Source organism: Ictidomys tridecemlineatus, chromosome 12 (assembly GCF_052094955.1).
Source record: "Ictidomys tridecemlineatus isolate mIctTri1 chromosome 12, mIctTri1.hap1, whole genome shotgun sequence".
Taxonomy (NCBI): Eukaryota; Metazoa; Chordata; class Mammalia; order Rodentia; family Sciuridae; genus Ictidomys; species Ictidomys tridecemlineatus.
In genome coordinates, this window is record NC_135488.1 from 46,891,397 (window position 1) to 46,916,584 (window position 25,188).

General features: G+C 43.7%; 1 protein-coding gene across 14 annotated transcripts in view; it reads right to left on the reverse strand.

Annotated features, from left to right (window-relative positions):
- Window positions 1-25,188, reverse strand: part of LOC144369314 (uncharacterized) — a 55,094-nt gene that overhangs the window by 16,643 nt on the left and 13,263 nt on the right. For 12 of the 14 annotated variants that reach the window (XM_078028870.1, XM_078028872.1, XM_078028875.1 and 9 more), the window contains 6 exons: window positions 23,180-23,647; window positions 15,960-16,097; window positions 14,624-14,817; window positions 14,242-14,359; window positions 4,298-4,425; window positions 812-1,025 (listed from right to left, as the gene is read on the reverse strand). In XM_078028870.1, coding sequence (XP_077884996.1) covers window positions 812-949 — 138 coding nt within the window. In that variant the 5' untranslated portion in view covers window positions 950-1,025; window positions 4,298-4,425; window positions 14,242-14,359; ... (1 more) ...; window positions 15,960-16,097; window positions 23,180-23,647. Of the gene's footprint in view, window positions 1-811; window positions 1,026-4,297; window positions 4,426-14,241; window positions 14,360-14,623; window positions 14,818-15,959; window positions 16,098-20,311; window positions 20,386-23,179; window positions 23,648-25,188 lie in introns of all 14 variants that reach the window. The other 2 variants (XM_078028862.1, XM_078028863.1) reach the window with 2 other exon arrangements.

The following is a 25,188-nucleotide window of genomic DNA, read 5'->3' on the forward strand; positions in this document are numbered from 1 at the left end:
ATTATGAAATTCCCATGTAGAAGACAAGATACACTTGCCAAGGAGGCAGTGCCAAGAATTTTGACACTCCAAATGTAGAATGTGTGTTTAGGAGGCAGTCACAGTTTCCATGAGAGAGTCCCATGAAATCAATTAGGAAGATCCATGCTCTAGCCCTACCATGCAAGTGATGTGACTTGAAAGAGTCACTTAGTCTTAGTAACCATCAGCACTAACCACTAAGTCAATGAATAAAGGACCTCAGGTGTCAAGCTACAAAATGTGGGATGAGCATGGATGAGGATGGGTGGGAGAAGTCTCCCCCTCTAACACAATTAGGGAAGGCTGTGCCTGTCCTCAAGTGGCTGGGGGGCTTGGGATCCTGCCACAGAGGGGGATTCCAAACCTCACATCCCCTGACCCAGGCCAGAAGACCAGGTACAGTCCAAGGACCCTGGGGTGGCCCAATGGCAATAAAGGTCAAAAGGAACTAGGGATCTGCCTGGACCCTCAATCCCCTACTCTGAGCAGGGCTGCATGACGAGGCCAGAGGCCATCCACAGCAATCTGCCTTTACAGGAAAACAGGGACTGCAGGCTGCCTCTGGCTCACTGAATCAGGGTGGTGTTTTCATAAAGCAAGACCACTTCCTCACATTTGACCAGCAGCTCATGCGCTGACAGCACAATGACTGGCTTGACTCAGGCCCTGATGAATGAAATAGAAAATTCATAGCAAACCCATCTTTAGCTCTTCCACATCATCAGGGGCTCTGATTCAATTCTGTCCAGAAAGGTGTCTGAAATGATTTCTAAACATGCTGGGGACTCACCTCCATGTGGAACTTTTCAGGAAAAAGGGGATCAAATATCATGAAGCAACTCTTCTCTCTTCTAGCCCATGGGCAATGCAAGGAACCTGCATGATACCAGAGGCTCACTTCTCTCTTCTCATGTCTTCTGGAAAGCATTCATTAATGCTTCCTTCAAGGTGAAGCAGAAGCCTGCATTCCCAGCTGCACAGAAGTGTTTGAGGGCAGTGTCTCCCTTAAAACCCAAAAATAAAAAAACAGGTCATTAAACAGGCACATGGATTAGAGTACATGATCAATGATCCCTCCTCCCTGGAGCCTTCCACATGCCCATCTTCCACATTCACAGAGCAATGCTTGGCCATTCTCAAGACCAGGAGACCATGATGCTCATCACCAGGAAGTCAATAAGGAACATGAAGAGAGCAGCATGGATTGCAGAAGGTGGTACATCAAGGATCTTCAGCTCTGCTGCTAGAACACAAGAACTTAACTTCAGTATTGACTTTCTGCCAACTACCAAGTACGATAGCAGTGTCAAGCCCAACACGCAGATATGTAAGTAGTAGGTGACACCCCGCATCCATTCACAGAAGTGGGCAACATCTGCATCAGAACAAGGAAGTATCTTATCCTTACTCATAAAAATCATCAGAAACAAAATAAAATGGATGCAAGACTTCTCATTTCACTATTACATAGCTGTTGGAATTCCCGATTAAATAATACCTCCTCCAAAATAAAAAGTATCTCAGACATGTGTCAACTATTCAATGGATGACATTTTAAAAACTATGGACTTTACTTAATATTTATGTATGCTATATCCCTGCCTAAGGCTCTTTGAGAAAGGAGCACATAGAATTGGATCTTTGAAAATCTCACATTTGCTGATAAACATTACTGCTGATCTCAGGCATGGCAAAGTGAAAAGTGGGACTTTGGATATTCAAAGAATGCTATGTTGTGGGATTGGTGTCCCTGATTCATACATAGCATATGGTTTCTATGAAATCCAGTGAGGGAGCAGGAGTAACAAAGCTGATTGCATAGATGACCTCAGGGAATACTGACAGGTAGGCCAAATGAAAAATATGTTCCAGCTAACCATTGGTATTTGGGCTTCTGATCCCAGTCCTGTTTTTAAAAAAGGTGCAGACAGGCAGTGTTCATTAAAAAATGTCTACCATGTAAAAGTGGGTAATTTAAATGGCATCTAGTTACACATCTGATAGAATTTTCTGGCAACATATGAATTTAATTCTGACAACATCAACAAAAAAAAAACATAGAAAATGAGACATAAAGATAAAACCTTGTCTTCACCAGGATGCCTAAAAATAGGTTTTATTTGGCTCATGCAAATAAATATCTTTCAATAGAATTTCTGATTTCTGAATGAATCCATTCAACTTTATACTGCACAGATCACACGGTTTTCTTTACAGAATATTCTCTTCTTCTTCTTAAAACCTCACATAGAAAATGTCTCACAGGACATAGGAGGAGAATGACCCAAAGGATGAGAGAATGGCTGGAACCGTTCTCAAATGTGCCCATGTAGCCTAAAGTTTGAAGGCATCTAATTGTACTCTAAAACAATTATGAACCTATTTGATCCATTATTAATAAATATCACCACTTTACCACTTGAACCAAATCACAGAAAATTGGAAACAGATGATCATTTGCTTTGATACCTTTACTTCTGTTTCATTACTCAGAGTCGATCAACTCTATACTTCAAGTGACACAGATTTATTACAGAATGCCTAAGATCCTGAGGATCTATTTTAGCTCAGCCCATGGTATTGCTTCATTATTTTATTATTTTGTAAGTAATAAAATATAACTTCATGTTGGATGATATAGTCAAGCCATGAATATATCATCCAACATTGTTCTTCCCAAAATATTAGCCCAATTTCTGCGCATGCTCACTTACTGTTTAGGAATTTTACTAATTGTTTGAAGGTTCTAGAGGACCTGTTAGACTCCTAATGGACAAACCATACAACATACTCCAGAGAACGGATGAGTGCCATAAGAAGAAAATAAGGTCAGCCTATAGCAATGGGCAGCTGCCTGCCCTCGGCTGGGAGGAGCCCTGGCCATGGCACCAGGGCTGCTGGGCAGCAGAAGCCTCCACAGCCCTGCAGGGAGCCTGGAGCACAGCTCTGCCTAACCATGCTCAGCCCTGGACAGATGCACATGAGTTCCCATCACAGGCTAGAGTGTGACAGTCCCAGGTGCATGCCTGTCATGCCAGCCACCAGGGAGGCTGAGGCAAGAGGAACGTTTGAGGTCAGCCTTGGCAACTTAGACCCCATGGCAGAGGGGAAGAAGTTTACAGGGGTCTCTGAGGGTGTAGCTCAGGTAGGTCACTTGCCTCACAGGCTCAAGGCCCTGGGTTCAATCCCCAGAACCACGTACACATAAAAAGTGAACTTGGAATATTGTTTAAAATGATGGGTCAGGTACACACAAGGACTTCAATATGACCTCTCAGAGGAGCTCAATTTGAGATCAGACTGAACAAAAGACCACCTGGACCATTGACTCAGTGTCTGAAACCCTCTGTGAGCATGGGAAGCACTGCTGGCAGGACACCAGAGGGCCAAAGCACTTGTGCCCCCTGCAGGGGTGTCTCTTGGCTACCGCCAAAGACTGTTCCCCTCCTGGGGCAGCTGAGAGCAAGCTGGGCCTTGGAGCAATGACTAGTGCTTTAGATATAGACTATGCAAGCAAGGGGCAATGTCTTTAATAAAACTAAAATTAAAAAGTCACATTCAAAAAATTTTAAAAAGAAGAAAATAAGGTCAAGTAGAGGAAGCCCATTTTCACAGGAAAAAAATCCCCCAGTGAAAAGCATCAGAATAGATACCAAGAAAAATACCAACAAAAACAGTGTGCTCCCACTATGTATCTACTCAACATGCAAAAGTTAGAAAGCTAGATAATACAATCCTGGCCACAGGTAGAGCTATGCAGAAGAGCCACCTGGCAGTGCTTAGTCAAAGAAGTAAACGTGCACACTTTGACTTAGAAATTCCAACTGTGTGTAAACCAGGCGGTGCTTAAGCAGTTTCACAAGGGGACATGCACAGGGAAATTTATCCTCAGGTTCTTATAGAGTTGTCTGTGCTTACAGGGAGTTGATGGTTGTCAAGATGCCCACAGCTGCGAAAGTCAAAAGCTAAAAAAATAATTAGATGCCAACCTGGATATATTAATAGAAATCAATGAAAAACAATAGGTTGACACATGACAGTAAAATCCCTGAGTTCAAGTTCTTGCTAACCTACCCAGAAACAATCATGCTTGGTCAAGACACTGACATACTTCAAGGCAAAAAAGGGAGAAAATATAATGTCGTTATTAGTTTTCTTAAATGCAAAAAAGGAAATGGTAATATTTACCCAGCCATGACCTGTTATGCATAATATGTGAGATTATTGTGGACATGTTGGTGAATGATTATCTACTCAGATCCGTTCCGTGACTCACCAAATGCAAAGGTCCATGAAGAATTACCATCTCCATGAATTCATCATCAAAAGCCTTGAGTCAACAGGGGCTTCACAAGATGGCTTCTTGGCCAACTTGATGAGTGCGTCCTCAGAGAATGCTTCCACCTGAAAGATGTCACCAACTTGTTCTCATTCACATCTCCACAGTGCCACAAAAAAGAAACAAAGTCTGATACTCTATTGAGTGAATCCTCAAGTGGACCAAACACCATACTTCCTTCCATATTTTAAAATTAACAAATGGAACTTCAACTCAATAACTTGCATTAGGCAACATGCAACTGTAACCTCTTACACGTACTCTTTTACACACTCATGTGTCCTAGGTTCTGATCTAACTGTCCATTGAGCAGTCAGAACACGTGCTACTTCACATTCCTTACAGGCGACCAACCCATTCACTGCCAAGCTGAAGACAAATCCCTGGTCACAGGAGAATGGAAGCATATCTCCCACAACAAAATGCATCAGGAAACATTGGGATTTTCAATAAAAACTCCGGGGACACCCTTTTGAAAATCACTTAACCCCTGAAAGGCACCTGCCATTCTCCTTGCTGTGGGGGGCGGCGTATTTGAGTCAATTTTTAAATACCCTTTCACAGTTGAGAACATCACTGCACACACACAAAATAACAACAATAATAATAATTATTATTATTATTATAAAAAAAAATCACTGCAGAAGGGCATGAAGTAGGGAAGCAGCTCAGGAGAGCACACCCGGGAAGCAGAGAGAGAGCTCCCCTCACCAGGACAGAGTAGCAACCCCAGGGGCCTTCCCTAGAGACCCACCACCTCCAGCCACACCCTACTGCCTACAGTTACCACCCAGTTAGTCCTCACCAGGGGTTCAATGCACTAATTAGGTTAAGGCTCTCCTAACTTGCACTGTGTCACACGGGAACTTTTGAGGGACACTAACAAACCATCACATCTGTGAGCTGCAAACATCTGTACCCTCACCCTTTCTCATAGGACATTTTCCCCAGCCATCAGCCCTCAGGCCTTCTGTAGTTTCACGGATTGGAAATCTCACTTTTAAATGGTGCATCCAACTGAACACACTGCTCTACAGGGAGCCAGGTATTTCTGGTCCTATATACACTGGACAAAGAGATGTTGAGGTCCTACTAGGTGTCAGGTACTGTTCAATATTCTGGGATACAGCACAGACCTGGCCTTGGCCTCCCAGAGTCTGTCATTTAGCTACTTGTTTATGTGTGGCCTGAGATTAAGGAAGCTTTGAGTGGGGAAGGTAGGGGTGTCTGTGTGTGTGTGTGTGTGTGTGTATGTGTGTGAGAGAAGATTGTCACCATTCACAGATTACATTTAACTAATTAGTGTTGGGAGCATCAAAAGCAAATGAAACAAAATCTCTTCCCCAGGGCAAAAGAGCGGAGCTAGGATGCATACTCAAATTTTAGTAATTTTATAGGTTACTTCTGATACACTGTTATAATTTTCCCCGGGTCTCTAATTCTACCCCTCATAAAAGAAGTCTGTATTTGTTATAGAGGGGTTTTTAAATAATATATAATGGAAAACATCAAAAGATAATTCCTTGCTTAAGAAAACAGCAGGCATACTTAATGACCATTATATAACACTGGGGTTTTTAAAGTCAGCACCCTGTTTTATACACAGCCTACTGCTAAGAATTACGCTTCCCACCTGGTGTGGTGGTGCAAAAAATACATGGTTGGCCATTATTTTTCACATCCAATGGACTGTCTTTTTACTGTATTGATGTTATCTTTTTATGAGCAAAACTTCAGTTTTCATGAAGTCCAATATATCTATTTTTTTCTAGTTGCCTGTGCTTTTGGCATTTTATCAAAAAAAATCATTGTTAACTCCAGTGTCCTGAATCTACTGCCCTATGTTTTCTTTTGTAGGTGTTGTATTAGGTAAGAGTTCAACTTCATTCTTTTGCATGTGTATGTCCAGTTTTCCCAAAAATGATTTGCTGACAAGACTGTTCTTTCCTCATTGAATGGTCTTGTGTCCCTTATCAAGAGTCATTTGACCATATACACAAGGGCTTACTTCTGGGCATTCTATTCTGTCCCATTGATCTCTTTCTGTCAACACCACACTGTTTTGATTGTGGTAGCTCTGTAGTAGGTTTTGAAATCAGGGAGTTTGGGTCCTTCTAATTGTTTCTCGTTTTCATAATTGGATTGGCTACTTGGATTCCCTTGATATTCCATAAGAATTTTAGGATGGGTTTCTCTTTTTCTGCAAAAATTGTCATTGGGTGCTGGGGTTGTAGCTCAGTGGTAGAGTGATTACCTAGCATGTGAGAGGCACTGGGTTGTATTTTTTTTCCCTCAGCATCACATAAAAATAAATAAATGTCCATTGACAACTTAAAAAAATATTTTTAAAATTGTCATTGGTGGGCTGGGGTTGTGGCTCAGTGGTAGAGCACTTGCCTAGCATGTGTGAGGCACTGAGTTCAGCACCACATATAAATAAATGAAGAAAATAAAGTTCCATCAACATCTAAAATTTTTTTTAAACTGTCATTGGTATTTTTTTAGGAATCAAATTGTAGATTTGGGGTGGTATTGACATCATAATATTAAGTCTTCCAATTCATGAAAATGGGATGCTTCCACAAATTTATAAGTTCTTTAATTTCTTTCAAGAGTGCTTTATCATTATCATTACACTATCATCTTCCACTTCCTTGGTTAATTTCAAAGTGCTATTTTATTTTTTGTTGATGTTATTGAAAATGATATTATCTTTATAATTTTCTTTTCAGATTAATTAGTAGTAGTACATAGAAATGCAGTGAATTTGTTATGGTTTGGGTATGTGGCATCCCCCAAAAGCGCACAAGTGAGATAATGTAGGGGTAAGGTGATTAGATTATGAGAGTGTAACCTAATCAGTGGATTAATACACTGAAATGGATTAACTGGGTGGTAATTGAAGGCAGGTGTAGTGTGGCTGGAGGAAGTAGGACTCTGGGGTCATGACTTTGAGGTTTATGTTTTGTCCCTGGTTAGTGGAACTCTCTTTGCTTATTGGTGGCCATGCCCTGAGCTGCTCTCCTTTGCCACACCCTTCTGCCATGATGTTCTGCCTCACCCCCCGCCCAGAGCTATGCAGTCGGCCAACCTGGACTGAACCTCTGAAATCCTGAGCCAAAATAAACTTTTCCTCCTCTAAATCGGTCTTGTCAGGTATTTTGGTCACGGTAAGGAAAAGCTAACTAAAACAATTTTGGTGTGTTTTCTTGGGATCCTGCCACTTTGAAACTTCTTTTATTAGTTCTCATAAAACCAACCATGTGTTTGTGTGTAGTCTTTAGAGTTTTAGATGATGTGTGATCCTATCATCTTAAAGACCATTTGATTTGTTCTATCCAATTTATGTGCTTTTGGTTTTTAAATTTTTTTTTAGTTCTTGATAGACCTTTATGTATTTATTTATTTTTATATGGTGCTGAGAATCCAACACAGTGCCTCATGCTTGCCAGGCAAGTGCTCTACTGCTGAGCTCCAGCCCCAGTACCGTGCCTTTGATCTTTCCTCTTGCCAATGACTCCATCAGGGACTCCCAGGGCTCTAGGGATTACAAGTGGCCATCCTCATCCTACTCCTCATCTCAGAGGAAAAGCTTTCTGTCTTCAGGGGTGGCTCACACCCAGGCCTCTCCCCATGGCTCATCAATGGCCACCTTCCTGCCACCTGTTCACAGGGTCATACGCTGTGCTCACACACTCCTGGTGTCTCTTGTGTGACCAATTCCTTTTCCTTATAAAGACTCTAGGTATCCTGGATGAGGGGGCTCCCCAGTGACCCCACTTTGACATAAAAGCTTTATCTCCAGATAGCTCCCATTCTGAGGCTCTGGGCTCAGGACTTCAACCTGTGAATCTGGGAGAACAGACTCAGCCCATGAGAGCAGATGGAGGAAAGGGGTGGGAAGAGGGCTTGCCCAAAGCTCCAAGGGGAAACATGATGGCAGAAACCAGATTTTCTCCTGGAAAGAAATCTAGACACCACGAACGAAAGTCAAATTCCTCTTCTCCCATCACCCCCTGACCCAGACTCTCCCCAGAGGTGGCTCTGGTCATCTGTTTGTGAGGGAGACACCCGTGGTCCCCTACCTCCCAGAAAAGAGGATCACCTCAGCTACTGTCCCTAAAGCCAAGTGATGGCTGTGCTTTCCACACTGTGTGGATCTGGAGAGATACACAGTGCCGCTGGACCAGCCTATGTTCAGGGCTGTGTCTGTGTCCCACAAGCTGAAACATGTGGTCCAGGGTCTTCTTTCCACCCACAGGTCCTAAGAACTTGCAGGCAGCATGTGCCTCCTTATTCACTGTGGCCACAGACTTCCTGCCAATGGCCATTGCATTGTACATGTCTTATAATTTAACACAACATTGAAACAAATTTCCTTCTGGGAGCTTCCCAGGGCACGTACCAAGACCTAAATTTCTGAGTTGTAGGCAGCATAGCATTCGTGCATTTTTATGGATAATGTTAAATGTGCCTCCAAAGTGTATGAAAAAAGCTTATCTTCCTATCCCCTCCCAGCACATATTATCAACATCCTTACCCTAGGTACATGTATGACTGCACAAATGGTGCCTCTCTACAACGTGTACAACCAGAAAATTGAAATGTTGCACTCCGTTTTTGGTACGGTGAATTGAAATGCATTCTGCTATCATGTACAATTAAGTAGAACAAATAAAACTAATAATAAAAAAAGAAATAAGAAAAGAAATTTTACTTGTGCAAATTTTTTCTATATACTTCTAAAGGATAAAGACTTACAACAGGTAGCCACAGTACCATCATCACATGCACACTGACTGTTCCTTAGTGTTGCTCACAGCCATCTCATGATTCTAGTGAGTGGCCATGGGTCTGACCAACAGTGGGGGTCTGAACGGAGTCTCACGAGATACACAGGCTCTGAGCACAAGGACCAGGAGAGGGTTCTGGGACATGTGACTGTCTACCTGTGGTACCCCGGTGACTAACACAGAGCTCATCATCATCTACTGAGGGACAACAAGGAAAAAAATTCACCCACATGGTGGCCTTCCCAACAGCAAAAGCATCAAAGAAAAATCCAAACTATGAAAAAAAAAAAAAACTGGCCCAGCCTGTGCCTCTCCCCAGCTCACAGTTTGGGCTCCTACAACATTCCACGCACTTCTCCTTTCAACTGCCCACAGAACACCTGCATACACAGCCAGCCATGAAGAAAGCCAGAGACCTGCTCACCTGTTCTGAGGCAATCTGGAGACATTACATTTGGATGTATTTATGAAACCCAAGTTTAGACGCATAACATTATCTATATAAATCTCTAATATGATGATATATATACTCGATTTTTAAAATTAAGTATGCTCTATATTTACAAGAGGCAAATGGTTTTGGACACTTGTCGAAAGATTCAAATGTCCAGAGGGTTGGGGAAAAAATACATTGCTATAGAGTAAAACTATGATATCAATGGAACTTCTGAGTGGAATTTAGATTTTAATTAACCAGGAAAATAAAACCAACAATTTTTCAATTTGTAAATGCTGAATCCCAAGAAATGAGGTTCATCACAAGTTGCAAAAATGCTTCCATTATTTGCTGCCATCAGTTATTATTTAATTTGGGAAAAGTACTGTGTTTTTAAGTTATACACAGGAAAATAAAATACACAAGACATCTGAGGCCTGGGATGAAAGGGGCTTGAATTCCAGTTCCTAATTTAAACAGAACAAAGTAAACCATTAAAGTCCTAGAGGGAAATATATAACCTTCAAAAGGAGGCTTTCTAAGCAAAACACAAGCCAGAAGTGATCTAGGACTGATAAATTTGCTATATTAAGGTTTAAAACTTCTGTGGATTTTAAAACTTTAGTGTGAAAAAAAAAATTAAGAACAAAGTCAAAATATCTAATAGACAGAAGGCTCATGTCCTTAACTTACAAGAAGCTTATCCCAATCAAAAAAGAAAATAAACCACCCAATTAAAAAATGGGCAAAGCACCTGAACTGACAGATGTCCAAAGTGAAAGCGCAACGGCCAATGAACATGAAAATGGAGTCCGCACTCTCCTAACTTAGAAAGTACAGGTGAAACTAGGAGAGATGTCTTAGGGACCAGATGACAATCAGTAAAGTCTGATAATACTCAGGGCAAGGATGGGATGGCACAGAGGGATATAAACTGCTGCAACCTTTGAGGAGGCGATCTGGCAATGTTTGACATTTACACCTAGTGCAGCAACAATTTCAAGATATTTCAAGCAATTTCAAGACATTTCCCCTATTGCTATACTTGCAAAAGTTCAACAATCTATGTACAAAAAGTTCAGTTTTTTTAAGTAAATGACACAAATTTGCAAACAAAAATATTCAGCAATAGGGAGCAGGTAACAAAAATCAGGTCTGTGCACACATGGGGACACTAGGCAACCAGTACTAGAACAGAGGGGAATCTGCTGTGCTAACCCAGGATCACTGAGGGCAAAACCAAGCAAGAAGGGCAAGGTGCGAACTCACGGCTGTAACATGATGTCTTGGTGAAGCTTTTTACAAGGTTAAGGGTGATAGCTGGACACAAAATTACTGAAAACATATTTTTGGAAAGAGACAACAGTAACTGCTAATCATGATTTCTTACACCAACGCACTATCATGTGTATTACTTTTTGCTTTGAAAGTGTCAGTATGAAGCAACTGATGGTTTTTCTGTTCTATGTGAATATATATCACAAACTAGATGTTCACTAGGGAAACTTTAAAGAAAAGTCTAAAGAAGAAAATTTAAATGACTGGCAAACCTACTAACCCACATAAACACTTAACAGTGTATAGTCTTCTAGATTTTTCTTAACATACAAATGACTTTAAAAAAATCAACATTACTGACACATTAATTACTGACACAGTAATTATGTAAGTGATTTTTCACAAGCTAGAGAATATTACATTGGACAGCTATCCTGTTTTTGTAACTGGGCCAGATTGGACTTGCTCTTCTAATTTTTCACTATTCTACACAATACAATGGTGACTTAACCCTTTTAAATATCCACTGCCCTCAGATGTAGGCCTTGGAGCTCTTCTTTCTTTACCCTGAGGAGCTTTGTGGTTTACCACAAGGTTTGTGAGCCCAGACCTCTAGACGCTCAGTGAGGGGGAAAGTAGGCCAGCAGCAGGGCCCTGGGCTCCCAGCGGGGCAGCCAGGCCTCTGCACACCACCACCTCCATGTCCAGAGTCACCCCACTCACCTGCAGCTCCCTGCCCATCCCCCACAGCCACCAGGACATGGACCCATCTCTTCCTTCCCTCATTGGCTGTCATATTAAATACATTTCTTACCTAAAAGACAAAATGGCTCACCAATAGGACAGCTGAAGAAAACTCTGAGGTAGAGGACGAGGACCTGCTGGCTCAGCCACACAGGCTTGGTGAGGAGCCCACACCTCCAGTCTGTAGGCACAGAAGCAAACTCCCCAAATGAAACCTCCCTCCGGAGCATTTCCTCAAGAACAGCATGGAAATAAGACTTTCTCCTCCTATTTCACAGGGGTTATTAGGAGAGTTAACTGAGATCACCTTGAGAAGAATTTGCAACTATATACCTCAATATACCCCATCGTAATCAATGTACCACAGGAAAGAAAACAGTGTGGGTTGAAGTTGGAAATAGTTTAACGCTGACTGTAAGACACATTCCAGGGTCAGAGACACTAAAGTGTCTTAGAAATGGTGAAATACAACATAAGAAGTTACTTGGCTGGACTGGCTCGCTACCTTAAGGATGAGGCTGAAACGAGGATACAAACTTTGGAAATACCTGCTGATTATGAACTTTAGGGAAATCTCCAATTTTTTTCGGCCTCTTTTAAAGGCCAGGAACTATAAAAGTATCAACTAAATTGCTTCAAAGCTAGCTGACTCTGGCTCATGGTGGCCCCTTTCTTAGGAAATGGCATTGAAGGAAAAGGGAGGCTGAGTCCATTCTTGTGGATGATCTAATAGGAAACAACCAACATATGAAAGACTCTTTCAATGGGATCAACTTTCCAAAGCTATGAACTGGGCTGGGTGCAGTGGGGGAGGCTGAGGCAGGAGGAGGGCAAGTTCAAGGACAGCCTGGGTAACTTAGCAAGACCCTTCTCAAAATAAAAAATAAGAATGGCTGGGGATGTGGCTAAGTGGCAGAGTGCTTGCCCAGCATGCACAAGGTCCTGAGTTCAATACATTGTGTTGGCTGGGGCCGGGGGGGGGGGGGGAATAATACACAATGGGATTCCAACATAAAATGCTTCTAAACATACTTTAAATTCCATGATATAACTGATATTTAAGAAACATATACATATTCAGAGAGGCTTTGTCACAAATTTGATATATTGATTGTTCCACTTTTATTTTATTTTTTTTAGGGTAATGGGGACTGAATTCACGGACCCTCAAACCACTGAGCCACATCCCCAGCCCTATTTTTTATTTTATTTAGAGACAGGGTCTCACTGAGTTGCTTAGAGTCTCACTTTTGCTGAGGCTGGCTTTGAACTCAAAATCCTCCTGACTCAGCTCATGACCCCTGGGATTACAGGCTGCACCAAGGTGTCCCACAAGGTAACAGTTTTAATCATTCATTTAAATTAAAAAGAGGCAATAAAATTCTATGGAACTTATAATTCACTAGATAAAACTGAAATTTTGTATTATTATTCATTGTATTATTATTTAATTTATCAATTTAAGTGGTAATATTTTTTTTTTTTTTTAGTATTTATATTTTAGTTTTCGGTGGACACAACATCTTTGTTGGTATGTGGTGCTGAGGATCGAACCCGGGCCGCACGCATGCCAGGCATGGTGCGCTACCGCTTGAGCCACATCCCAGCCCCATAAGTGGTAATATTTTTGTTTTTTTAATTTTTACGTTTATCAGAAATTTTTTTATTGTATTGCTTTTGTTTTCTTTATATAGGTCCTGCAGTGGCTCAATTTTATTTGACTGTTACACTGTGAATATTTTCCTACATTCATAAATATTATTCACAACTATGATTTTTTAATGTCTACCCGTTGAATTAAGTTCTTTATTAACATGCATTTTACTATTTTAATTTCAAGTAAAGACTATTGAACTTCAAAGGCTATTTAGATTTACTATTATTTCAACTCTTTCTGACACTTTCTGGAGGGACAATGAGGTTAACTTATATACCTGTTAATTACACTTATGTGAGTGAAGTTCCTGTTTGAAACACATGTGTGCATGTGCACACACACCGCATGCACAATCCATTGTAGCATCCACGTTGATAGACTGAACTCTTTCTACTTTTTGCAGTGCTGGGGATTGAACTCGGGGCCTTGTGCAAGCTGGACCAATGCTCTACCACTGAGCCACAGCCCCAACCCAAGTTCTTTCTTAATCATGCAAGTAACACCACTTACTAAATGGGACCCATGGCATTTAAGTGAGGACTCTATAACAGGGGACAGTTTCAACAAGTACAAGGTTACATCCTCTTCAGTAAGTTTTGAAAACCCATGAGTTTTTGTGTCTTGGAGATCTAGAATTTCAAAAGCCATTTCCTCATTGTCCTAGGGGCAAAGTTGCAACATATGCAGTCCAGGGGGAGAAATAAAGAATGTCCCCTCACTTCTGCCCTTTTCAATGCTTTATTCACTAGAATCACTCAATAAAATTTCACTCTATAGGTTCTTAAGAAGACGACCATCCTTCATGCTATGCACTGCAATAGACATAATCAATTCACAGCAAACTATTCTAGATTAATTCTAAGCACTGCAAACACACTTAATCATGACAGGCTAATGACAGACATTCCCTCTGCAGGCTAAGTTCAAAAGTCTCAGGCCTTAGGCTTTATGTCCAGCAGACATACACACTCACTCAGACTGTGGTGATCAGGTCAGGAACCAAGGCAGGCTTCTCCTGGAATGGAGCTGATGGCCGGCTGAGGAGAGGATCACAGGGAGAAGTTGCGACTCTTACCAGGGTCAAGATGTGGCTGTAGAGTTGGAGAGCGGTAAAGATCAGGCACAAGATGACAAGTGATGAGATGTCAGTCCAGGTCCTCATCGGGGTCTCTAGCTTGGGTGCATCCTTGTTTTGGCTGGCTGAATGTCTGTTCATTTGCTCTATTATTTATACTAAATTTTGGGACTTTTGACCCCCCTTTCAGCCCTTATCAGTTACCACCAGATTTCTCAGTGACAACATTCACCCTGGGGTTAAAACATCTGGTATGATGGTCCCTCCCTGATTTTCTCACCTTTCCCTCTTTTTAGGGGAGAACAGCCTGACAGAGGCTTCACTCTGTTTTTCAGGGTGGGGAGAAGTGACTTGATTGTGTCTGAGGCCATCCTGGAGGGCTCCCTTAGGCATGCCAGGTGAGACTGCAGCTTTCAAACTGAAGTTTTTAAAATGGAGTCGCTTAGGCTCAGGCCTAAGGCCATCCTCATACTCCTGAAATAGAAAAGCACAGTGGCTTCCACAGAGGTCTCCCACTGCAGCCCAGCTCAGCAGGACTCAGGAGCAGTCACCTCATAAGTCCACATAACTGAGGACAAGGAGGGCTGGTAGAGAGTCAGAGGCAGATGTGGGTCAACAGTGCAGGTGTGCAAGGATGAAGGGGCACGCTCGAACAAGAAGAGTTGGAGAAGAGCCTTTTTCGAGCAGGGAAAAGATGATCAGAAAAAAAATTCCCAAGGCCTCTGGGTCTAAAATACTCCTCTAAGGGTCAAGGTCAACTCAGAAAAAAATGAGGCTGTGGGCATGAGGGGGAGAGACCAGCAGGCCCAGCTCTAGCCACCTCTCTTCTCCTTGAACCTAAATTCACAGGTACAAACAAGCCTGTGGTACTCCAGCCCCATGACCTGACCCTCATCTCTGTGTCACTACGCCACTAATCCAGGTACCACGAGTACCACCCACGAGTATCACGAGACTTCCACACTAAAATGATCCGCATCTTCACAGTGGAAAATTCCATGGTCACCACACAGCCCGGGGAAGCACAGGACATGGTGCTGTGTGAAAAGAGCGGCAGTCCTTTGTTGGAGCAGCAGATCACTGGCCACCTAATCCCTTCTGATTTTTCTATATCTGCTGAACATTCTAGAATGATCATGAATTGCCTTGGTTATCCAAAATTTAACCTACTGCGAAACTGTGAACTCCATCTCCATTGATTACCTGACAACCTAATTTAGTCCAGATCACACTTTCAAACACTATCCCAAAGAGGAAGCGTGAGTAGTGATGTCTCTTGAACTTTTCAAGATGAGATGTCCTATCTCCTCAGCTAAGGCCCAGCTAAAAACAGTGTGTGCTTCTTGGTGTGACTCTAAATCAGCAGGGTATCTGGGGCACAATTCAATACCTTTAGGCCTTAGGTGCCCCAAATGAGGGGCTCCAAGTAAACTAGCGCTCTCCAAATACAGCTGTAGCACGTGAGATAATTCTAGGAGCTACCTGAACAAGAACATGCATTTTTAGTTTAATAATCACTAAAATATTAATTCGTTTAAGACAGAAGAAAAATCAAGACAGGAAAGCACCCCTACTTTCCTGTTGCAGGAGGTGGAAGTGTGTGCCAGTCTACCTACATTTAGTGAAGAAGCTGTAGGGTCTGTACTGCTGGCCTGACCAGATGCTGGCAGGAGACATACAGCACTGTGTCTGCAGCGCATGGCTCAAGCTGGTGAAGTGTCTGCTGTCTCTGGCTCCCCGCAGTGACAAAGGGCCTACAGAGAGATGAAATAAAACCAAGTTAGATGTCCCTGGCTGTGGCGCTGCCAGCACGAAATAATCTTTTGAGAATCATATTTGAGAACAATTGTTCTTTAAACCAAACTTTTGGCTGATAGTCAGCTAAATGCCCATCCTTATTAGAGAGGATACAGTTGCTTCACTCAGTGGATGTCCCAGTCTCAAGAAAGCTCTGTACAGCCAGGGTCTCTGGCCTGCATTATCCAGCCCAAGCTCCTGGGCTGCTCTGGGAAAATGGTGCCCTCTGCTGTATGCAGCTGGGCAGTGGACAGATGAGGAAAGACCTTCAAGTGAAACTATTCAGAAGAACAAGACTCAATGTGTAGAGGGTACCCTGCCCTTTATGTTCAAAACACAGGGAGGCAGGGAAAGCATGTTGTAGACAACTCCAGAAGATCATGCAAGAAACTGAAGAGCGGCTGCCTCTGTGGAAGAAAACAGGGGCATTTAGGGCTGGATGTGAAAGACCCACATTTTTGTATTTTGAGGGATTTTTTTTTTTTAACCACATGCATCTATTACTTGAGAAAAGGTTTTAGAATAGCCATGTCTGAGAGGAAGCCTTCTGACCAGTCCCAGGGATGGCTGTGTCAGGTGAGGAAGAAGGCAGAGGTGACAGGAACAGGTGGTGATGCAGGAGTGGGACAGTGCTGGCAAGATCAGTGCATGCACAGATTCTTGAGCTCTGTGCTTCACTAGAGAAGTGACAGGGTTAAAACAGCCCTGGAGGGAAAGTGGCCTTAAGGGTATTGGCTTGATAAACAGAAAACAAAAACCTGACAACAGCTGTTTTCAAGTCTGAGTGAAGCCATGCAGAGGACCGTCACTGCGGCTTCATCAGCAGCAGCAACCATGACTCACAGGGCCAGAGAAAGAAGGAGGGTAAGGACAGGGAGATCGACATCTAAGGGTGGTAGGAAGCCGTCACATATCTCCACTGAATACAACCAATGAAACACAAAGGGATAATCTTTAAATACCAGAGAGCAACAAGGGTTTTATAACAACCCTTTTGTTTCATAAAATAAGAAATGTAGGCCTATGAGACTTCAGAACATTGTCATTACAAATCTCACTCTGCTGTACTCATTTTCGCTGTTCTTGTGAACGTCTTCATCTTCAACACAATATCTTAAATAATAATAACATTTCATCTTGCCCTGTGCACTATTATGACCTCTGATATATTTCAAAAACAGTAAAAATCACTATCAGATTTTTCTTCACACTGAGAATGTGTCCGTGATTATTTTTTATGTAAATTTTTAAATTTATATGATATCAGAATGCATTACAATTCTTATTACATATATAGAGCACAATTTTCCATATCTCTGGTTGTATACATAGTATATGCACACCAATTCGTGTCTTCATACATGTACTTTGGATAGTAATGATCATCACATTCCACTATCATTAATTGCCCCATGCCCCCTCCCTTCCCCAGATTTTTTTTGAAAGACAGAAATATCAATCATAGCTAATAATGTATCCAGCCTAAAAGAGTTCAACTGTCAAACATAGAAAGAAATTAACTTTACAATTTAGAAATAGCCACTAATTTTTAATGGGGGGAAGAGACAAACTGGGGATTGAACCCAGGGCCTTGTGTACATTAGAAACAGTCATATCAGACACTAGAAAGGCAATATGTCAATCAATGGAAGGGTAACTGATGGGATACAGCAATCTGTATACGGGGTAAAGTTGGGAGTTCATAACCCGCTTGAATCAAACTGTGAAATATGATGTATTAAGAACTATGTAATGTTTTGAACGACCAACAATAAAAAAAAAAAAAGAAACAGTCATGTTTGCTGGGTGCGATGGCACATGGCTGTAATCCCAGTGACTCAACAGGCTGAGGCAGGGGGATCACAAGTTTGAAGCAGTCTCAGCAACTTAGAGAGACCCTGTTTCAAAATAAAACATAAGAAGGGCCAGTGAAAGGGCTCAGTGATAGGGTGTCCCTGAGTTCAATCCTCAATCCCACCAAAAACAGCAGTCTACAACTGGCTGTGCTAACATTGTATCATAATATATTTTAAAATATTTATTTTTCAATTGTAGTTGGACTCGATACCTTTATTTTACTTATTTATTTTATGTAATGCTGAGGATTGAACCCAGGGCCACGCACATGCTAGGTGAGCGCCCTACCGCTGATCCCCAGCTCCTGCCCTGCATCATAATATTTAAAGAAGAAATCCTAGAAGGTCACCCTGAGTCACGTTCTGAAGCTCAGTTACAGGTTACCATCATCTCACTTATCGACTCTGCTCTGATTCTTTGAGTTCTTATTAATTTCAGGCCATGAGACCCGAGACTCAGGAAGCAACACCTTGCATCCCCAAGTCGGAAGCCCCTCAGGTGGGGACACAAGGGCCCCCAGGGTTCTACCTCAGCACACATCACTTTCCACACCAAGAACTCCTTCCTTCTCATTTGGATCTCTTCTAGGAAACCAAACTGGTTGGTGAGATTTTAGATTACTGTTTCTGACTGATCTGTTGCAGCGTTTAGAAAAATACAGTGACAGGTACTAAGGAAAGCAACCGACTTCTTAAAAGTCAGGCAATTATTAATTCCAGGAAAAAGAAACTGTAACAGTAGACTACTACCTAGCTCAGCTCTGAATGTGCACATAATTTAATAACAAACAATGCCCAGAGATACACTCCAAACTGTGCTTCTACCTATATTGGAAGAAAGTAAGGGTAAGAATAGACTGTTACATCCCCAATTAGCATAACAATGTTGATTGAAGAACAGCAGACACAATGGATTTAGAAATATAACCAGAGGAAGGTGAAAGAATTGAAAGTGTCCCTAGATGGTGGGAAGGAGCAGGAAAGGACTAGGAGTGAAAGCTCTGAGTCTTTCACTACCTTATGGAAGCTGAATATATATATATTTTTTAATCCTGGTGTGGTGCTGGGGATTGAACTTCGGGCCTTGGGCACCCTAGGCAAGGCTCAACCTCTGATCCGCACCCCCAGCCTGGAAGTTAATATTTTAAGGAACAGCACAGCAACCTGCAGTGGGGACAGCTCTCCCTATTTACAGACAAGAAAACCAAGGTGTCCATGCACCTGGAAGCTGAGGTGGGAAGTGTCACTCCAAATCAGTGCTCTTCCCAAAGCTCATCCTGGGCCACCCCTCAGACAACAGTGGTCTTCGCTGGTCTTCCTCCCAGAAGCTTTTCCCAGGCCCCTACCAGCTCAGGTCAGGGCAGTGCCTGGCACATGTTAAGGGGCAAATGAGTTGTTTATAAATCAGTGAGTGAATCAACCAAGCCACAAATCAAACTGGTTGATTCACAGTGGGTGTGACAGGTCCTAGGAAATCTGCCATTAGGGAGAAAGCCCTGTCAGCTGGACTTCTCCCAGGATCTCCAAGGTCTCTCACAGGCGGGTGTCTAAGAGGAAAAGGCAGGAGACCCACAGGGAAGCCCAGCACTCAGGAGTCCCAGAAGCTCAGGACACAGCAGGACTTCAGCTCTGCCCCACACAGCCCAGGTGAAAGGGCCTGGCTTCCCTTCACAGCAAGGCTGGCCTGGCCTCCACTTCCCAGAGGGTGGCAGAAGAGAGGCCCTGCGCTATGTCAAGGGAAGTCTGTGTCCACAGGAGGGGGCATCAGAGCAGCCAGACAGCTCCTTGACCAGCCCTGCCAGCACTGGCTGTGGGATTTTTTTTTTTTTTTTTTTGGTACCGGGGATTCAATTCAGAGGTGCTTAACCACAGAGCCACATCCTTACTCCTTTTTATTTTTTCTTGCTAAGTGGCTGAGGCTATTCTTGAACTTGTGATCCTCCTGCCTCAGCCTCTTGAGTCGCTGGGATTACAAGTGTGCACCACTGCGCCTGGCCTGGCTGTGTGACCCTGAACAAGTCACTTGGCCCCTCAGAGACTCACCTTATCATCTCTAAGTGGGAATATCTCATGAAAGCCAGTGTGAGGGCTGAACGAGGTGACAGGTTTAAGCCCAGTGCACAGCACCTCCTCAACCATGGAGACCATTATGTTTTAAAGCCTTGAACTACATCAACTGCACTCATAAGAAATTTGAAAAATACTCATGACTGTACATTACCATCATCAAGGACAAGCTTTGTCCATTTACATTTTAAAATCTACAGAAACTATTATTAAATCTATGGGAAAGGTAGTTCCCAAATGAATCTCACCATTGCTGAGCGCCAAAACAGAAACTGTGGAAAGGTGTTCAGGAAAGCTGCCTGTGCCAGAAACAACCTGTCAACTAAAAGTAAATAAATAAATAAATGTTTTTTTTCTTCCAGTGCTGGGCTTGAACCCAGGGCCTTGAAACTGGAGTCCCGGTGCTTCGCCACTGAGCACATCCCCCACTTTTGAGACAGGGTCTCCCTAAGTGGCCCATACTGGTCCTCAACTTCTAATTCTCCTGCCTCAGCCTCCCAATTTGCTGGGATTACAGGCAAGGACTACTGCCCTCAGCAAAAAGTGTTTTTGTTTTCTGGTGCTGAGATAGAACCCAGAGCTCAGGCATGCTGGGCAGGTGCTCTTAAACTGAGCCACATCTCCAGGCCCCCAGGCAAAACAACGTTTTTAAAGATGCAATCCAACATGAAGAGGAACATTGAAATAATAACCTGAGCAGCTACTGTGGCTCACACCCACAAGCCCAGATACTCAGGAGGCTTAGGCAGGAGGAACCCAAGTTCAGGTCTCAAAGATAAAAGGCCTGGGGATGTGGCTCTGTGCTGAAGCACCCCTGGGTGCAATTCCCCATACCCCCTAAAATAAATAAAACAATAAACACCCACAGATTATACTGTCCACAGAATTAAAGAACTGAGAGATGTGGACGAGTGATTTTCAGGCTCAGTGGCCACTGGCCAAGCAGCTGCCCCAAGGCTTCACCTTCTCTTCACCCTCCCATCCAACCAGGCACCATGCCTGGCTGTCCCCTTAAAAATTCTTCTGCCTGGCGGCCACACTTCTGCTCCCATCCTGCTGCTACTTCTTTGTTCAGGGCTCTGCTTCCCTGGGCCATAGGGTAAGGGTCTCCAGTGGGTCTCTCACCTCTCCCCTGGAAATTACCACCTTTCTACACTAGGTGGCTTCTTCACTTCACAGCCCTGACATGTCCTTTCCTGGATCCCTGCTGCCAGTTAGGAATTCTGGGCACAGCCTGCAGGACTGCCACGTGGCCCCAGCCTTCCACACCAGCCTCCTGCTGCCCTTGCCTCACCCTCCCCACAGCCATCCAGACCTGCAGTTAGTCTTGAGCTCACTCTGATACACTTTTGTGTCTCCACCAGTCCTCCTGGTTTGCAGCACTGCAGCTCTTACAAAACCTCCCTGACCCTCTGCCCTCTGGAGCCCCCACGCACCAGGCTCTGGCTGCACTGCCCTGGGCAACCTTCACACAGCGTTGTCCTCCAGAACAGGCCGGGACAGCACTTACGGGAAACTGGCTTTTGGCAAAGGGGCCATGACCACTCAATGGGGAAAAAATGGGTTCAATAAATGGTGTAGGAACATCAGGGTTCAAACCCACAGGAGAATGAAGTTGGAGCCCCACCTCACACTCGAGGCACAACTTAACTCAAAGTGCACTAATGACCTAAAGGTAAGAGGAAGAAAAGTGATCAGTGGTAACTTGGGCCTGGGCGTCACTTGGGCAGCTGAGAGACACTGGGCAGCTGGGGGCAATAACTAAAAAGCTGCCTTCTTGGAGTGATAAACTGTTCTAACTAGTTTACAATGGTGAGTGCACAGGTTTGTGAAAATATTAAAACCAGTGAATTGTGCGCTTCAAATGGATGAACTTTATGGTATGTGAGTTGTATTTCAATGTGGCTGAAAAAACAACTTGAAGAATGGTTATACACAAGAAGGAAAAAGAGGGGGAAAGCCAGACTTTGGTGCCAGGCATTTTGGGTGAAAAAACCTTATGTCCCTTGCTCAATTTGTGTGCCTCCCTCCACCATGGTAACAGAGTGTAATAATAAAATCTACCCCGTGTAGGGATTGGGAAGACAGGGAAAATGTGTGAACAGATGAAGGGAGTCCTGGCACACAGTTTAGTGCTCATGAAGTCGGACAGATATTTAAATGGGGCCTTGAAATAGGAGAAGGGGGAAGGAAAAAAAGTGGGAGGGGGGTAGGAGGAGACCATCACAAGGACAAAAGAAGAATATCAAGACTAGACATTCTGCCAAAGATCCCTGGTCGGTTTTTTTTTTTTTCTTTTTTCTGCTGCAAAATGAGTTACTAAGAAAGAACTCTGTGGGTTTTAGGGGACTTTGGGTTTCACAATTAGAAAAGCGGGACTGTGGACCTAACAACCAAATAATGCAGAGAAGGCAGGTGGCGGCCACACAGTGGCCCTGAAGCCAATCTTAAGTGGCAGAGCAGCAGGGCGCCTTCCTCAGGTGCATGCAAGGTGGGGGAGGGGGGAGGCGACACCACGTGCTGACATCAGAGTCATCTCTGCACTGAGTCTCTGCACTGAGGCAACCTGTCAGCCGAAATTAAACTGACTGAGGCCAGTGCTCTCCGACTCCACCTGGAGAATGACCATCGCCCTTCAGAGCTTCACAGCGCCTCTCAGCCTTGAACCCTGGTTGGCATCACCATGTGACCCCGGGGTCGTGCCTGCCTGCTAGGGAAGTGATGCTCACCAATTCCCTTCCCTTCACAGAGCACGCAGGAGCCATTTGGTAAACTGTGCAGCTGGCGGTCATTTTACAGCCAAGGAACACGCGCAGGGGCACCCAGTGGCCAGGGGCTGGATGGGAGAGCCACTGGAGGCTGATTGCCTCCCTCTTCCCGGAAACCCGCAGGCTCCATTGAGCCCTGGCTCCCTGGCACTCCAAGCCCTGTCCCTGGGCTCACACAAAAATACACCGCCTAGAGCAGGCAGGGGCCCACAGTGCGCAGTGCATGCTGCCTCCACCTCCTCCCTCCAGGGCAGCCTTCCCTCCTCCTGCCAGGACATTCCTTGACAAAGAGCTTCCCCAGCCTGCAACAGGAGGTTGGAGAGCCGAGGACCACACCATAGCCCATACCTGTTTGGAGGGAACGTCTGAAAAGGCCAGGCATAGGCTGGTCAGCCATAGCCGAGGACAGCTCAGCCCGGGGCTGCGCGCGGGGCTGCGTGGGGGGCTGCGCAGGGGCCAGCCCCAGGCGTCCTGCGTGCCCCGGAGGCGGTTGGGTCAGTTGGAGATGGAAGCTCCGGCAGATCAGTGAGGTCGGGCAACCGCTGAGGATCCTGGATGCCAAGGTACCCATGGCTGGGATAGGCCAAGTGTAGGGAGGATCCACAGGTGGATAAGACAGAGGAAGTGTGGAGAAATTGAAACCCGCTCCAGGAAAGCCCTGGAGTTTTGGAGATGAAGTACTTTGCTGTCTCTGCGTTAGGTCTGATTCCAACATGTGGTTGTCACACACGCATATCCCAGCCCTAGGCCGTGTTTTCTTCCCTCATCTCAGGCTCCACTTTATGAAGTCTGTTTTGGAACAAATGATGCACAAACCTGCCACAGAGAAACGAAGAATATGTTGTAAGAAATCCTGCACAAATGGTCTCTGACGCTTCAGATCAGGATTAGAACATCCAGATATACAGAAAAGTAAAAATACTGGCAATCTAGAGCCAGAGCCTATCAAGACTGGCTCAGTTGGGCACTGCTGAGCTTCGTGGCAGAGTAATGAGACAAGGCCAGTTCATTATGGGCAGCCCAGCTCACCGGGCACCTCGCTGGTCTGTGTTGAGGTCACGCCTTCAAATGCTGTAATGTCAGTAGCAAGTTTGGTTTTGATTTTGGTTGGCTTGTTTGCCTTTAACTTTTAACTTCGAAAAAATTATAGATTCATAGGAAGTTCCAAAATTGATACAAAAATGTTCCATGCACCCTTCACCCAGTTTCCCGCAATGCTAATGTTTTACAGAACTGTAATGTGAAAACCAATAAGTTGGCATTGGTGTAAGCCACTGAGTTTGATCAGATTTCAGCAGTTTTTCATGTTCTCATGTGTGAAAGTGTGTGTGTGTGTGTGTGTGTGCGCGCGTGTATAGTTCTATGCAATTGTGGCAAAGGTAGATTTCTGTAACCACCACCATAATCAAGACACATAACCTCTATTTCCGCAAGGATGCCTCGCTTTCACCTGCAGAGACACTCATCCTTCTTCTCTCCTCCCTCCCACCATCCTGAAGCCTTGGCAACCACCAATCTATTTTTCATATCTATAATTTTGTAAACTTGAGGACATTAGCTAAACGGACTTACATAGTATGTGATGGCTTGAGCTGCCTTGAGACGGTTGATGTCTGTTCAAGTTGTTTTATAGTTTCTTACATTTGTTACTAAGGACTTATTCTTACCACCATTTGTTTAACCACTTACCCCTTCTACCATATTTGGTTTGTTCCCAGTTTGGGGCTATTTCAAACAAAGCTATCATAAACACTCATGAACACTTTTTAGACATTTAAACTGTACAAATTGTAAAATACATATAAACTTTACTATCATAACCATTTTTAGTGTGAAGCCTAGTGGCATTAAATAAATTCATATTGTTGTGCTACTAAAACCACCTTCTATCCATAGTATTTGTTTCCTCTGTGCTGGGTGTGATGGCACATGCCTGTAATCCCAGCTGCTTAGGAAGCTAAGAGAGGAGCATCACAAATTCAAGGCCAGCCTCAGCAACTTTAGTGAGACCCTGCCTTGAAATAAAGACAGTAAAAAGCTAGTGATACAGGTCAGTGGCAGATCATCCCTGGATTCAATCCTTAGCACTAGGGAAAAAGTTTTTTACATCTTGAAAAACTGAAACTGTACCTACTAAATGCTAACTCCCCCTCCCTGTCTCTCAGCCCTAACATTCCTCTTTATGTCTCAAGAAGTATGCCTACTCTGAGTACCTCATACAAGTAGAGTCACACAGTATTTTTCCTATTTCTGGTTTATTTCACTTAGCATTATCTCCTAAACTTTCATCCTTTTGTAGCACTTGGCAGAATCGTCCTCTTTAAGGCGGAATAACATTGCATACACATGTGGGCACA